The sequence below is a fragment of the Triticum dicoccoides genome, chromosome 6B (genome assembly GCF_002162155.2).
Source record: "Triticum dicoccoides isolate Atlit2015 ecotype Zavitan chromosome 6B, WEW_v2.0, whole genome shotgun sequence".
NCBI classification, from domain to species: domain Eukaryota; kingdom Viridiplantae; phylum Streptophyta; class Magnoliopsida; order Poales; family Poaceae; genus Triticum; species Triticum dicoccoides.
This window is the reverse complement of record NC_041391.1, coordinates 199,503,555-199,516,476: the sequence shown is the minus strand read 5'-3', so window position 1 is coordinate 199,516,476 and position 12,922 is coordinate 199,503,555. Positions and strand designations below refer to the sequence as shown.

General features: G+C 48.9%; 1 protein-coding gene across 1 annotated transcript in view; it reads left to right on the top strand.

Annotated features, from left to right (window-relative positions):
- The window catches only part of LOC119326218 (peptidyl-prolyl cis-trans isomerase FKBP17-1, chloroplastic-like), a 9,163-nt gene extending 3,539 nt beyond the window's left edge, over positions 1-5,624 (top strand). The window contains exons 3-4 of the mRNA XM_037599911.1: positions 4,629-4,745; positions 5,031-5,624. Coding sequence (XP_037455808.1) covers positions 4,629-4,745; positions 5,031-5,156 — 243 coding nt within the window. The 3' untranslated portion in view covers positions 5,157-5,624. The remainder of the gene's footprint in view (positions 1-4,628; positions 4,746-5,030) is intronic.
- Positions 5,625-12,922: the final 7,298 nt, after the last annotated feature.

Below are 12,922 nucleotides of genomic sequence, written 5' to 3'. Positions count from 1 at the left end.
AGACTAGGGCTGCGCCGCAGCCCATTCGTCACAGCGCCAGGCAGGCGGCCAACCCGTCTTCAGTGCCGGTGGCGCAGCGGGGCACCCTCAGGCTGGTACGTGAGCTGGGCCTGTTGGGTCCCAAGGAGAAGATGACCGCCAAGGCCGCTGAGAAGCTTCTGCGCAAGTTCGATGAGCCGCTCTCCGACGAAGACATTGCCTGCATCGCCAAGCTCACCCGTCTCAATCAGAAGCGCTGCGTGTTGCTGCAGCCATGGCAGGACCCGATGGAGCTGCCGATGAGGCCGTAGTGTGATCATGTTAGGTTCAGCTTATGATAGTAGCCTCCAACGGCGCCCGGCCTTCCGCTGGGTTAAGTTAGGTCTTGTCCCTGTTCTTGTCAGGTTAGCAGGTAGGTTTAGTTGGTGCTGGCGCAATTTGGGGCCTATTGGTGGGCGCCCGCACCCCCTCGAGAGCGGCTGTGTGTGCTTGTTTCATTCCACGATCCTGATCAATGGTAGTAGTAGTCGTTGGAGCATGATTTGGTTTCCTTATGGATGACAACCACTGCCCAATTCTTAGCTGGAATGTGCGAGGGCTGAACATGCCAGCTAAACGGGATGCGGTGTGCGAAACGGCGACAGCGCACCGTCCGGCGATCCTATGCCTCCAAGAAACCAAAATTGATGTCTGGTCGACGGCATTAGTCAAAGAAGTTGGGGGAGCGAGGCTGTCTGAATGCATCGTCCTCCCGGTGATAGGCACCAGGGGAGGGATCGCAGTCCTGTGGGATAGCCAGATCGTTTCCATCGCTTCCCATGCTGTAGGTGAATTTGCAATCACTGCAAAAGTGACCGTCCTGCGTTCGGCAACTGCGTTTTGGCTGACTGTAGTCTAGGGGCCAGCAGACGAGGCTAGGAAGGATGAGTTCCTTCGTGAGTTAGCTAGATCAGCACCACCCTCTTCTGAACCTTGGCTTCTTACGGGCGATTTCAACGTAATCTACGACGCTAGGGACAAGAGCAACTACAATCTAAATAGGCGCACGATGGGTAGGTTTAGAGCTGCGATAGACTCGGCTTGCCTGCGGGAGATCAAGTGCAAGAACAGACGCTTTACGTGGAGTAACGAACAGCAAAACCCTACATTGGTTAGTATAGATAAGTTTTTCTGCAACGTCAACTGGGAGCTGCTCTTCCCCGCTTACGGGCTGATGGCCTCTGCCACGGCGTGCTCGGATCATTGCCCGCTGATCTTGGCACCGTGCGACGCCCCCAAGCGCCCTGCTCGTTTTCGTTTTGAATCTTTCTGGCCGAAGTTTCCACATTTTTCAGGCCACCGTTGAGAGGGCCTGGAATAGGCCAGTTCAGCAACACTGCGCCTTCTCAAGATTACAAACTAAACTGACACGCACCGCTCGTGATCTGAAAATTTGGAGCAGCTCCCTTTTCAGTGATGCGAAACTGCAGTTCCACATTGCCAGCAAGGTCATTTTGCGGTTAGATGTTGCCCAAGAAACAAGAGCTCTGTCGGCTGCAGAGTTTACACTGCGCAGACTGCTCAAGATGAGATTGCTGGGACTGGCGGCCATCGAGAGAGCCAGGAAGAGGCAGGCCTCCAGGGTGCTATGGCTGAAAATGGGGGACGCTAGCACCAAATGTTTCCATGCCAAGTTTAGTTCCAGGAGACGCAAGAACTTCATTCACTCAATACAGAGCGACGATGGATTTGCAACAACACATGCAGACAAGGCCCAAGTCATACATGATCACTTTAGCAAAGTGATGGAAGCCACCACAGGCCGCAGTGTCACGCTAAACTGGGAAGCGCTGCGTCTGCCAAGAGTGCAAGCTGCTGGTTTGGACAATCCCTTCTCTGAAGATGAAGTTTGGGAAGCAATTGTGCAGTCACCAGCAGAAAAAGCACCGGGGCCTGACGGTTTCATTGACACCTTCTTCAGAGCCTGCTGGCTAACCATCAAAGATGACATTATGGCGGCTTTCAACCGCTTCTACAGCCTTGCGGGGGGGAACCTAGCTGCGCTGAACACGGCCTTTGTTGCGTTGCTGCCTAAGGAGGGAGCCGCGAGAATGTCTGACTTTCGGCCGATCAGTTTGATACACTCCTTTGCCAAGTTGGTGACCAAGGTGCTGTCGATCAGACTGTCGAAAGTGATACACACAATCGTTTCTCCAGCGCAATCGGCCTTCATGAAGAAAAGGTGCATACAAGACAGCTTCTTGTACGTGCAAAGTGGAATACGCGCGCTGCACAGAAGTAAAACACCGTCTCTGCTACTGAAACTTGATATATCAAAGGCGTTCGACAGCATTTCCTGGGATTACCTGCTGGAGCTGCTGCAACAGATGGGCTTCAGCGCTCGGTGGAGGGATTGGGTAGCATGGTTGCTGTCGACGTCGAGCTCTCAATTCCTTCTTAATGGATCGGCAGGGAACAGGATCAGGCACCGGAAAGGGCTCCGCCAGGGAGACCCGCTGTCACCACTGCTTTTCATTCTAGCAATAGACCCATTGCAGCGCCTGATTGATGAGGCAGAAATGCAGCAGATGATCAAGCCACTACCAAGGAGAGAACTCAAGCTACGGGTCAGCCTATACGCAGACGATGCAGTGATTTTCATGAACCCGGACAAGGCAGAGATGGATGTTTTGGTAGAGATCATGCACAAGTTTGGAGAAGCCACAGGCCTGAAGATCAACCGTCAGAAATCAACTGCGACTCCGATCCGTTGCGAGGAAGTTGACATCCAGCAGGTGCTGCAGAGCATTGGGGGATCAGTGGCTACGTTCCCTATGAAATACCTAGGGCTGCCTCTTACCCTCACCAGAACCAGGATCGTGCACCTACAGTTCGTCCTCGATCGGATCAGGGCGAGGCTGGCTGGGTGGAAAGGAAAGCTCATGACCATCGCCGGCAGAAGGGTTCTTGTCAGAGCAGTTCTTAGCGCAGTCCCTACTTTCGCTCTCACTGTACTCCGCATGCCGAAGAAGTTCTTCAAAGAGATCGACAAGGTGCGGCGACGTTTCCTGTGGGCACAGGAAGAAGAGCTTTCCGGTGGCAAATGCAAGGTCAATTGGTCCAAGGTCTGCTCCCCTATGGACAAGGGAGGGCTGGGGATCATTGACCTCGAGCGCTTCGGCACAGCCCTACGGCAAAGGTGGCTCTGGCTAACATGGAAGCATCCAGAGAGGCCGTGGGTGGGCATGGAAGTGCCGTGCTCGGAAGCAGACAAGGTTTTCTTCAGTGCGGCTACCTCAGTAACAATTGGAAACGGCCGAACGGCTAGCTTCTGGACATGCTCCTGGTTGCTGATGGGCGCGCTCAGGGTGCTGTTTCCCACCCTGTACCAGCACTCGAAGCGGAAGAACAGGTGTGTGGCCGATGCCCTGTATGAAGATCGCTGGATCCAGGATCTAGCGCATGGGCGCACCGAGCTGGTGGTGCAGGACTGTGTATGTTTGGCAAGGTTGCTGCGCACTGCATCCATTTCTCTCAACCTGGACTGCGCGGACGAAATCAGATGGAATTTAGAGGCCAGTGGCTGCTACTCGGCATCATCAGCCTATCGAGCGCAATTCCTGGCAAACCAGGATTCGGTCTTCCCACAACTCATCTGGAAGACATGGGCACCGGGGAAGCTGAAGGTCTTTTGCTGGTTGATGATGCTGAATAGGTTGTGGTGTAACGACCGATTGCAACGAAGAGGATGGCCAAACTCATATTTCTGCACATTCTGTAGGCGCAACCTTGAGACTGCTGAGCACGTCTTCTGGACTTGCCCGTTCTCTGCCTCGCTCTGGCACACGCTGTCGACATGGCACGGCTGCGAGGCCCTGCGGCTGCAGCATGAAAATGGCAACGCAACGGCAGCTGATCGGGTCCTGGGGTTTGTGGAGCGCTCGAAGCCAGAGTTCAGAAAAGGGATTAAATCGCTGGCGATGCTGACGCTCTGGGAAATCTGGCTACACCACAACAGCTGCACATTCAGAGAAACGGAGCCCACCGCGGTGGCAATCATACAGGCAATCAGGAGAGGCATTGATCTGGGGCGACAAGCCGGGGCTACCTGCCTAATGCACCCATTCACTTTGCCTCCGGAAGGGATAGGCTGAATTTCAGACTTTAGTTCCCTCCGTTTCTCTTCATTTCTTTTGTTTTTTCTCTATGCCCTGATCTGCGGATCAGCGACATGCCCCTGTTGTTTTTCCCGCAACTCTCCCTGCTATGATTAACATGAAAACACCAGCTGCTCAAGCTAGGTCTTTCAAAAAAAAAAAAATAATAATAATAATAAGGATGAGAGAGTGCAGTGTGCACTGCTGTGCACATGTTTGATTTTATGATAGCAGCTGCGCTTGCTATTTTGTGGTGTATAGTCATCGCAGACCAACTGACATTAGCTTCAGAACCGTTGAATGCGCCTTAAAACAAGTTTCTGCTGTTATAGTTCTGGATGTTCCCTGCGAATAATTCATCATTATAATCTTGCCATAATGAGCTTCATTATAATCTGGATGGATATCTTTTGTGTATCTGATGTTCCACTCAATACATTTCCTTGGAATTTCATTTCTGGAATCTTTTTCAGGTTGATAGTCTTGCCATAATTTAATGCATGTGCCCTGCAGGTTATACCTGGTATTGAAGCGGCAGTGAAGTCCATGAGAGTTGGTGGTCTTCGCCGTGTGGTCATTCCGCCATCACAGGGATATCAAAACACATCACAGGAACCAATTCCTCCTAATGTAACTTCCATGCTATCCGGATTCTAGAATTCTTCATCTGTTATAGCATTTTGTTCATGCTCACCTGGAGTTTCTCCAACATAAGCATCTCCTGGTTTCCAACTTGTTCCTTTCTGTTGCACACGTCATTCATTCAGCGATGTGTTCTCGTAGAAGGTAGTAATGTTTTAACAACTCATGCATATGGATGATTAGAATTAAGAAAATTCTCACTTTGAGTCGCTGAATGATGTAATGACAAGACATCACAGAGGTACTAAATTTGCCTCTTTTTTCCATGTGCAGTTCTTTGATCGACAGAGATTATTTACTACTATATTCAACCCGACACGCCTCGCAAATGGCGAGGGTTCCACTCTTGGTACTGTCATCTTCGACATCGAGCTGATCAGCATAAGGCAGCATACATGACTGTTGTGCTTTGCCAAGGCTGAAAGTCCGATCAGGCGATCACCACCCTGATTAAAATCCTTCAGCATTGCACACTTCTGTCTCAAAAGGAACTCTGAACTAGTGATCATGCTTCTGTCCATTCCCTCTGTAAATGCAATATACTCCCTCCGTTCCTAAATATAAGTCTTTCTAAAGATACCAATATGGACTACAAACGGAGCAAAATGAGTGAATCTACACTCTAAACAACGTCTATATACATCCGTATGTAGTTCATATTGAAATCTCTAAAAAGAGTTATATTTAGGAACGGAGGGAGTATGAAAGCTGTATAGTAATTTTCTGCAGTTATCGAGCAACCTCAGTCATACAGATACAGTACGGTATACACAGAAAGGAAAAAAAAACAGTGGTAAATATTGATTCAAGTGGATTATTTGGCTTCGAACCCTTAGTAAACATATGTGGTACGTATTTGTGTTTCAACCTCTGATCTTAGCTCATATCAGAATCTCATATGTGTTGGTCAACAGACTGGTAGTTGCCTTTGCAGAGCGGAATATTATACAGTACTCCCTCTGTAAACTAATATAAGAGTTTTTAGATCACTAAACGCTCTTATATTAGTTTATGGAGGGAGTATATCAGAGAGGTTCTTCATCAGAAGTTCAGAACACATGGTGTCTCATGATGCGCCCTTGGCTATAGATAATTTGCAGTGTCCTTTCTCCGAGAATTCGCGAGAACCATGATTAAGATTCTGTTTAGTGCCATACCATGTGAAGTTTAGCACTCTCTGTCTCCCTGATCATGACTCGCTTTGCCCCTATTTTTTTTACTGTAGAGAAGAAAAGGGTGAATGATCCATCGCTTTGTCATGGTTTAGCCATTTTATATTTTTTTGCCGGGAAGCCATGTTCGTTTACATTACTCAATAATAACAGCTTACTTTTCGAGGGCAACCTACTCCAAAGCATGATTATACTGCTAAGTCCTTGTTCGGTTGAGTATGGATCCGAGGGGAATGAAGGGGTTTGAGGGAGATTTAAATCACTTGTAAGTCAAAATACATCCTAATCCTGTCCAATCCCCTTCAATCCTCTTGGGGAGAAGATTAACCGAACAAGCCCTAAGAAAACAACTCTAAGAGCATCTCCAGCCGCACCCCCAGTAGCCCCCCTCTCCCCTGCCGCCCTTTTTTTGCATTGACGCTGAGAAAACGGTCCAGTAACGCCTCAGGAGCCCATTTTTCGCCGGTTAGGTCCGAAACTGGCGCCGGCGGATCCAGGCCGAACCCGGCGCGCTGGGGGCGCTGGGGGAATCGTTTTTGGCGCGAAAAGGAGTGGGTCCGCCAAGTCAGCGACTCGCCGCCTTCGTCGTCCTCATCGCCTCGTTTCCCGTGGGAATCAATGCCAAAGTTGCCGCGCCGGTCAGCCTTCCATTGATGCCTCACGGGCGGCGTAGTGAAGGCGCGGCGACACGCGTCACGCTCGCTCCCGCCACGCGGCACACGGCGGCAGCTCTCCCACTGCCCATCTACGACTATAAAAGTCGTCTTCCCTCGCCGTTGAGCGCACAAGTTTTCGCCACCGACGCCCTTCTCTCCACCCCTCGCCGCCGACGCCTCTCTCTCCCGCCCTCTTCCCACGCCGACGTCAATGGCCGAGCGCTTCTCGGGCGACGGCGCAACGCCGAACGACTTCAGCCACCGCCATCTGCATGAGGATGAGGTGTGCCTCCTCTACAAGGCCGACTACCCGGCGCCCCCGGACATGCGGGTGCCGGGCACCTGGAGGCTCAGCGTCGGCGGCGTCCCGGTGCCGCCCGCGCCGACCGGAGCGGCCTGGCGAGCCGAGATCGCGCGCATCCGGTCTTTGCTACCGGAGCCACAACGAAACCAGCCGAGGTACACCCCCGATGTTGGAAATATGCCCTAGAGGCAATAATAAAATGGTTATTATTATATTTCTTTGTTCATGATAATTGTCTATTATTCATGCTATAACTGTGTTATCCGGAAATCGTAATACACGTGTGAATACATAGACCACAACAAGTCCCTAGTGAGCCTCTAGTAGACTAGCTTGTTGATCAACAGATAGTCAAGGTTTCCTGACTATGGGCATTGGATGTCATTGATAACGGGATCACATCATTAGGAGAATGATGTGATGGACAAGACCCAATTCTAAGCATAGCTCAAAGATCGTGTAGTTCGTTTAGCTAGGGCTTTACCAATTGTCGAGTATCATTTCCTTAGACCATGAGATTGTGCAACTCCCGGATACCGTAGGAGTGCTTTGGGTGTGCCAAATGTCACAACGTACCTGGGTGACTATAAAGGTTCACTACGGGTATCTCCGAAAGTGTCTGTTGGGTTGGCACGAATCGAGACTGGGATTTGTCACTCCGTATGACGGAGAGGTATCTCTGGGCCCACTCGGTAATGCATCATCATAATGAGCTCAATGTGACCAAGTGTCTAGTCACGGGATCATGCATTACGGTACGAGTAAAGTGACTTGCCGGTAACGAGACTAAACGAGGTATTGGGATACCGACGATCGAGTCTCGGGCAAGTAACATACCGGTTGACAAAGGGAATTGAATACGGGGTTGATTGAATCCTCGACATCGTGGTTCGTCCGATGAGATCATCGAGGAGTATGTGGGAGCCAACATGGGTATCCAGATCCCGCTGTTGGTTATTGACCGGGGAGGAGTCTCAGTCATGTCTGCATGTCTCCCGAACCCGTAGGGTCTACACACTTAAGGTTCGGTGACGCTAGGGTTGTAGAGATATTAGTATGCAGCAAACCGAAAGATGTTCGGAGTCCCGGATGAGATCCCGGACGTCACGAGGAGTTCCGGAATGGTCCGAAGGTGAAGAATTATATATAGGAAGTGTTGTTTTGGCCATCGGGAAAGTTTTGGGGGTCACCGGTATTGTACCGGGACCACCGAAAGGGTCCCGAGGGTCCACCGGGTGGGGCCACCTATCCCAGAGGGCCCCATGGGCTGAAGTGGGGAGGGGACCATCCCTGGTGGGCTGGTGCGCCCCCCCTTGCCCCCCCCCCGCGCCTAGGGTTGGGAACCCTAAGGGAGGGGGCGCCTCCACTTGCCTTGGGGGGCAAGTCTCCCCCCTGGCCGCCGCCCCCCTGGAGATCCCATCTCCAGGGCCGGCGCCCCCCTGGGGACCCTATATAAAGAGGGGGGAGGGAGGGCAACCGGACCCTTGCCCCTGGCGCCTCCCTTCCCCCTTGCTACACCTCTCCCTCCCGCTGACGCTTGGCGAAGCCCTGCCGGATCCCTGCTGCATCCACCACCACGCCTTCGTGCTGCTGGATCTTCATCAACCTCTCCTTCCCCCTTGTTGGATCAAGAAGGAGGAGACGTCACGCTGACCGTACGTGTGTTGAACGCGGAGGTGCCATCCATTCGGCGCTAGGATCTCCGGTGATTTGGATCACAACGTGTACGACTCCCTCAACCTCGTTCTCTTGAACGCTTCCGCTCGCGATCTACAAGGGTATGTAGATGCACTCCTCTCTCTCATTGCTGGATGAACTCATAGATTGATCTTGGTGAACATAGGAATTTTTTTATTTTATGCAACGTTCCCCAACAGTGGCATCATGAGCTAGGTCCATGCGTAGTTCTCTTTGCACGAGTAGAACACAATTTGTTGTGGGCGTAGATGTTGTCAACTTTCTTGCCACTACTAGTCTTATTTTGCTTCAGCGGTATTGTGGGATGCAGCGGCCCAGACCGAGCTTACACGTACGCTTACGTGAGACAGATTCCACCGACTGACATGCACTAGTTGCATAAGGTGGCTAGCGGGTGTCTGTCTCTCCCACTTTAGTTGGAGCGGATTCGATGAAAAAGGTCCTTATGAAGGGTAAATAGAAGTTGGCAAATCACGTTGTGGCTTTAATGTAGGTAAGAAAACGTTCTTGCTAGATCACCTATAGAAGCCACGTAAAAACTTGCAACAACAATTAGAGGACGTCTAACTTGTTTTTGCAGCAAGTGTTTTGTGATGTGATATGGCCAAAGTTGTGATGAATGATGAATGATATATATGTGATGTATGAGATCATGTTCTTGTAATAGGAATCACGACTTGCATGTCGATGAGTATGACAACCGGCAGGAGTCATAGGAGTTGTCTTTATTTTTTGTATGACCTGCGTGTCATTGAGAAACGCCATGTAAATTACTTTACTTTATTGCTAAATGCGTTAGCCATAGTAGTAGAAGTAATAGTTGGCGAGCAACATGGAGACACGATGATGGAGATCATGGTGTCATGCTGGTGACGAAGATGATCATGGAGCCCCGAAGATGGAGATCAAAGGAGCTATATGATATTGGCCATATCATGTCACTATTATGATTGCATGTGATGTTTATCATGTTTTTCATCTTGTTTACTTAGAACGACGGTAGTAAGTAAGATGATCCCTCATAATAATTTCAGGAAAAGTGTTCTCGAATACAACGGGTGTAAGCCAGATTTACACACGCAATACACTTAGGTTAACTTGACGAGCCTAGCATGTACAGACATCCTCGGAACACGGAAGACCGAAAGGTCGAGCATGAGTCGTATAGAAGATACAATCAACATGAAGATGTTCACCGATGTTAACTAGTCCGTCTCACGTGATGATCGGACACGGCCTAGTTGACTCGGATCATGTTTTACTTAGATGACTAGAGGGATGTCTGTCTAAGTAGGAGTTCATAAATAAATTGATTAGATGAACTTAATTATCATGAACTTAGTCTAAAATCTTTACAATATGTCTTGTAGATCAAATGGCCAACGCTCATGTCCACCTGAACTTCAACACGTTCCTAGAGAAAACCAAGCTGAAAGACGATGGCAGCAACTATACGGACTGGGTCCGGAACCTGAGGATCATCCTCATAGCAGCCAAGAAAGATTATGTCCTAGAAGCACCGCTAGGTGAAGCACCAATCCCAGAGAACCAAGACGTTATGAACGCTTGGCAGTCTCGTGCTGATGATTACTCCCTCGTTCAGTGCGGCATGCTTTACAGCTTAGAACCGGGGCTCCAAAAGTGTTTTGAGCAACACGGAGCATATGAGATGTTCGAGGAGCTGAAAATAGTTTTCCAAGCTCATGCCCGGGTCGAGAGATATGAAGTCTCCGACAAATTCTTCAGTTGTAAGATGGAGGAAAATAGTTCTATCAGTGAGCACATACTCAAGATGTCTGGGTTGCACAACCGCTTGACTCAGCTGGGAGTTAATCTCCCGGATGACGCGGTCATTGACAGAATCCTTCAGTCGCTTCCACCGAGCTACAAGAGCTTTGTGATGAACTTCAATATGCAGGGGATGGAAAAGACCATTCCTGAGGTATATTCAATGCTGAAATCAGCGGGGGTGGAGATCAAAAAGGAACATCAAGTGTTGATGGTGAATAAAACCACTAAGTTCAAGAAGGGCAAGGGTAAGAAGAACTTCAAGAAGGACGGCAAGGAAGTTGCCGCGCCTGGTAAGCCAGTTGCCAGGAAGAAGTCAAGCAATGGACCCAAGCCTGAGACTGAGTGCTTTTATTGCAAGGGAAGTGGTCACTGGAAGCGGAACTGCCCCAAGTACTTAGCGGACAAGAAGGCTGGCAAAACCAAAGGTATATGTGATATACATGTAATTGATGTGTACCTTACCAGTGCTCGTAGTAGCTCCTGGGTATTTGATACCGGTGTGGTTGCTCATATTTGTAACTCAAAGCAGGAGCTGCGGAATAAGCGGAGACTAGCGAAGGACGAGGTGACGATGCGCGTCGGGAATGGTTCCAAGGTCGATGTGATCGCCGTCGGCACGCTACCTCTACATTTACCTATGGGATTAGTTTTGAACCTCAATAATTGTTATTTAGTACCAGCTTTGAGCATGAACATTGTATCAGGATCTCGTTTAATTCGAGATGGCTACTCATTTAAATCCGAGAATAATGGTTGTTCTATTTATATGAGTGATATGTTTTATGGTCATGCCCCGCTGGTGAATGGTTTATTCCTAATGAATCTCGAGCGTAATGTTACGCATATTCATAGTGTGAATACCAAAAGATGTAAAGTTGATAACGATAGTCCCACATACTTGTGGCACTGCCGCCTTGGTCACATTGGTGTCAAGCGCATGAAGAAGCTCCATGCTGATGGACTTTTAGAGTCTCTAGATTATGAATCGTTTGACACATGCGAGCCATGCCTCATGGGAAAGATGACCAAGACTTCGTTCTCCGAAACAATGGAGCGAGCAACCAACTTATTGGAAATCATACATACTGATGTGTGCGGTCCAATGAGCGTTCTCACTGATGACTTGAGTAGATATGGGTATGTCTACTAGATGAAACACAAGTCTGAGACCTTTGAAAAGTTCAAGGAATTTCAGAATGAGGTAGAGAATCAACGTGACCGAAAGATAAAGTTCCTACGATCAGATCGTGGGGGTGGGGATATTTAAGTCATGAATTTGGTACGCACTTAAGAAAATGTGGAATCGTTTCACAAATCACGTCGCCTGGAACACCTCAGCGAAATGGTGTGTCCGAACATCGTAATCGCACTTTATTGGATATGGTGCAATCTATGATGTCACTTACTGATTTTATCGCTATCATTTTGGGGATACGCTCTAGAGACAGCTACATTCACTTTAAATAGGGCACCGCCTAAATCCGTTGAGACGACACCGTATGAATTATGGTTTGGGAAGAAACCTAAGCTGTCGTTTCTAAAAGTTTGGGGATGTGATGCTTATGTCAAGAAACTTCAACCTGAGAAGCTCGAACCCAAGTCGAAAAAATGCGTATTCATAGGATACCCTAAGGAAACCATAGGGTATACTTTCTACTTAAGATCCGAAGGCAAAATCTTTGTTGCCAAGAACGGGTCCTTTCTGGAGAAAGAGTTTCTCATGAAAGAATTAAGTGGGAGGAAAGTAGAGCTTGATGAAGTACTACCTCTTGAAACGGTGAGTAGCGCAACTCAGGAAAATGTTCCTGTGGTGCCAGCACCGACAAGAGAGGAAGTTAATGATGATGATCAAGATACTTCGGATCAAGCTCCTACTGAACTTCAAAGGTCCACAAGGACACGTTCCGCACCAGAGTGGTACGGCAATCCTGTCTTGGAAATCATGTTGTTGGACAACGGTGAACCTTCGAACTATGAAGAAGCGATGGCAGGCCCAGATTCCAACAAATGGCTTGAAGCCATGCAATCCGAGATAGGATCCATGTATGAAAACAAAGTGTGGACTTTGACAGACTTGCCCGATGATCGGCGAGCGATAGAAAACAAATGGATCTTTAAGAAGAAGACGGACGCGGATGGTAATGTTACCATATGTAAAGCTCAACTTGTCGCTAAGGGTTATCGACAAGTTCAAGGGATTGACTATGATGAGACGTTCTCTCCCATAGCGAAGCTGAAGTCCGTCTGAATCATGTTAGCAATTGCCGCATACTATGATTATGAGATATGGCAAATGGACGTCAAAACGGCATTCCTTAACGGTCACCTTAAGGAAGAACTATATATGATGCAGCCGGAAGGTTTTGTCGACCCTGAGAATGCTAACACGGTATGCAAGCTCCAGCGATCCATTTATGGGCTGGTGCAAGCATCTCGGAGTTGGAACATTCGTTTTAATGAGATGATTAAAGCGTTTGGGTTCATGCAGACTTATGGAGAAGCCTGTGTTTACAAGAAAATGAGTGGGAGCTCTGTAGCATTTCT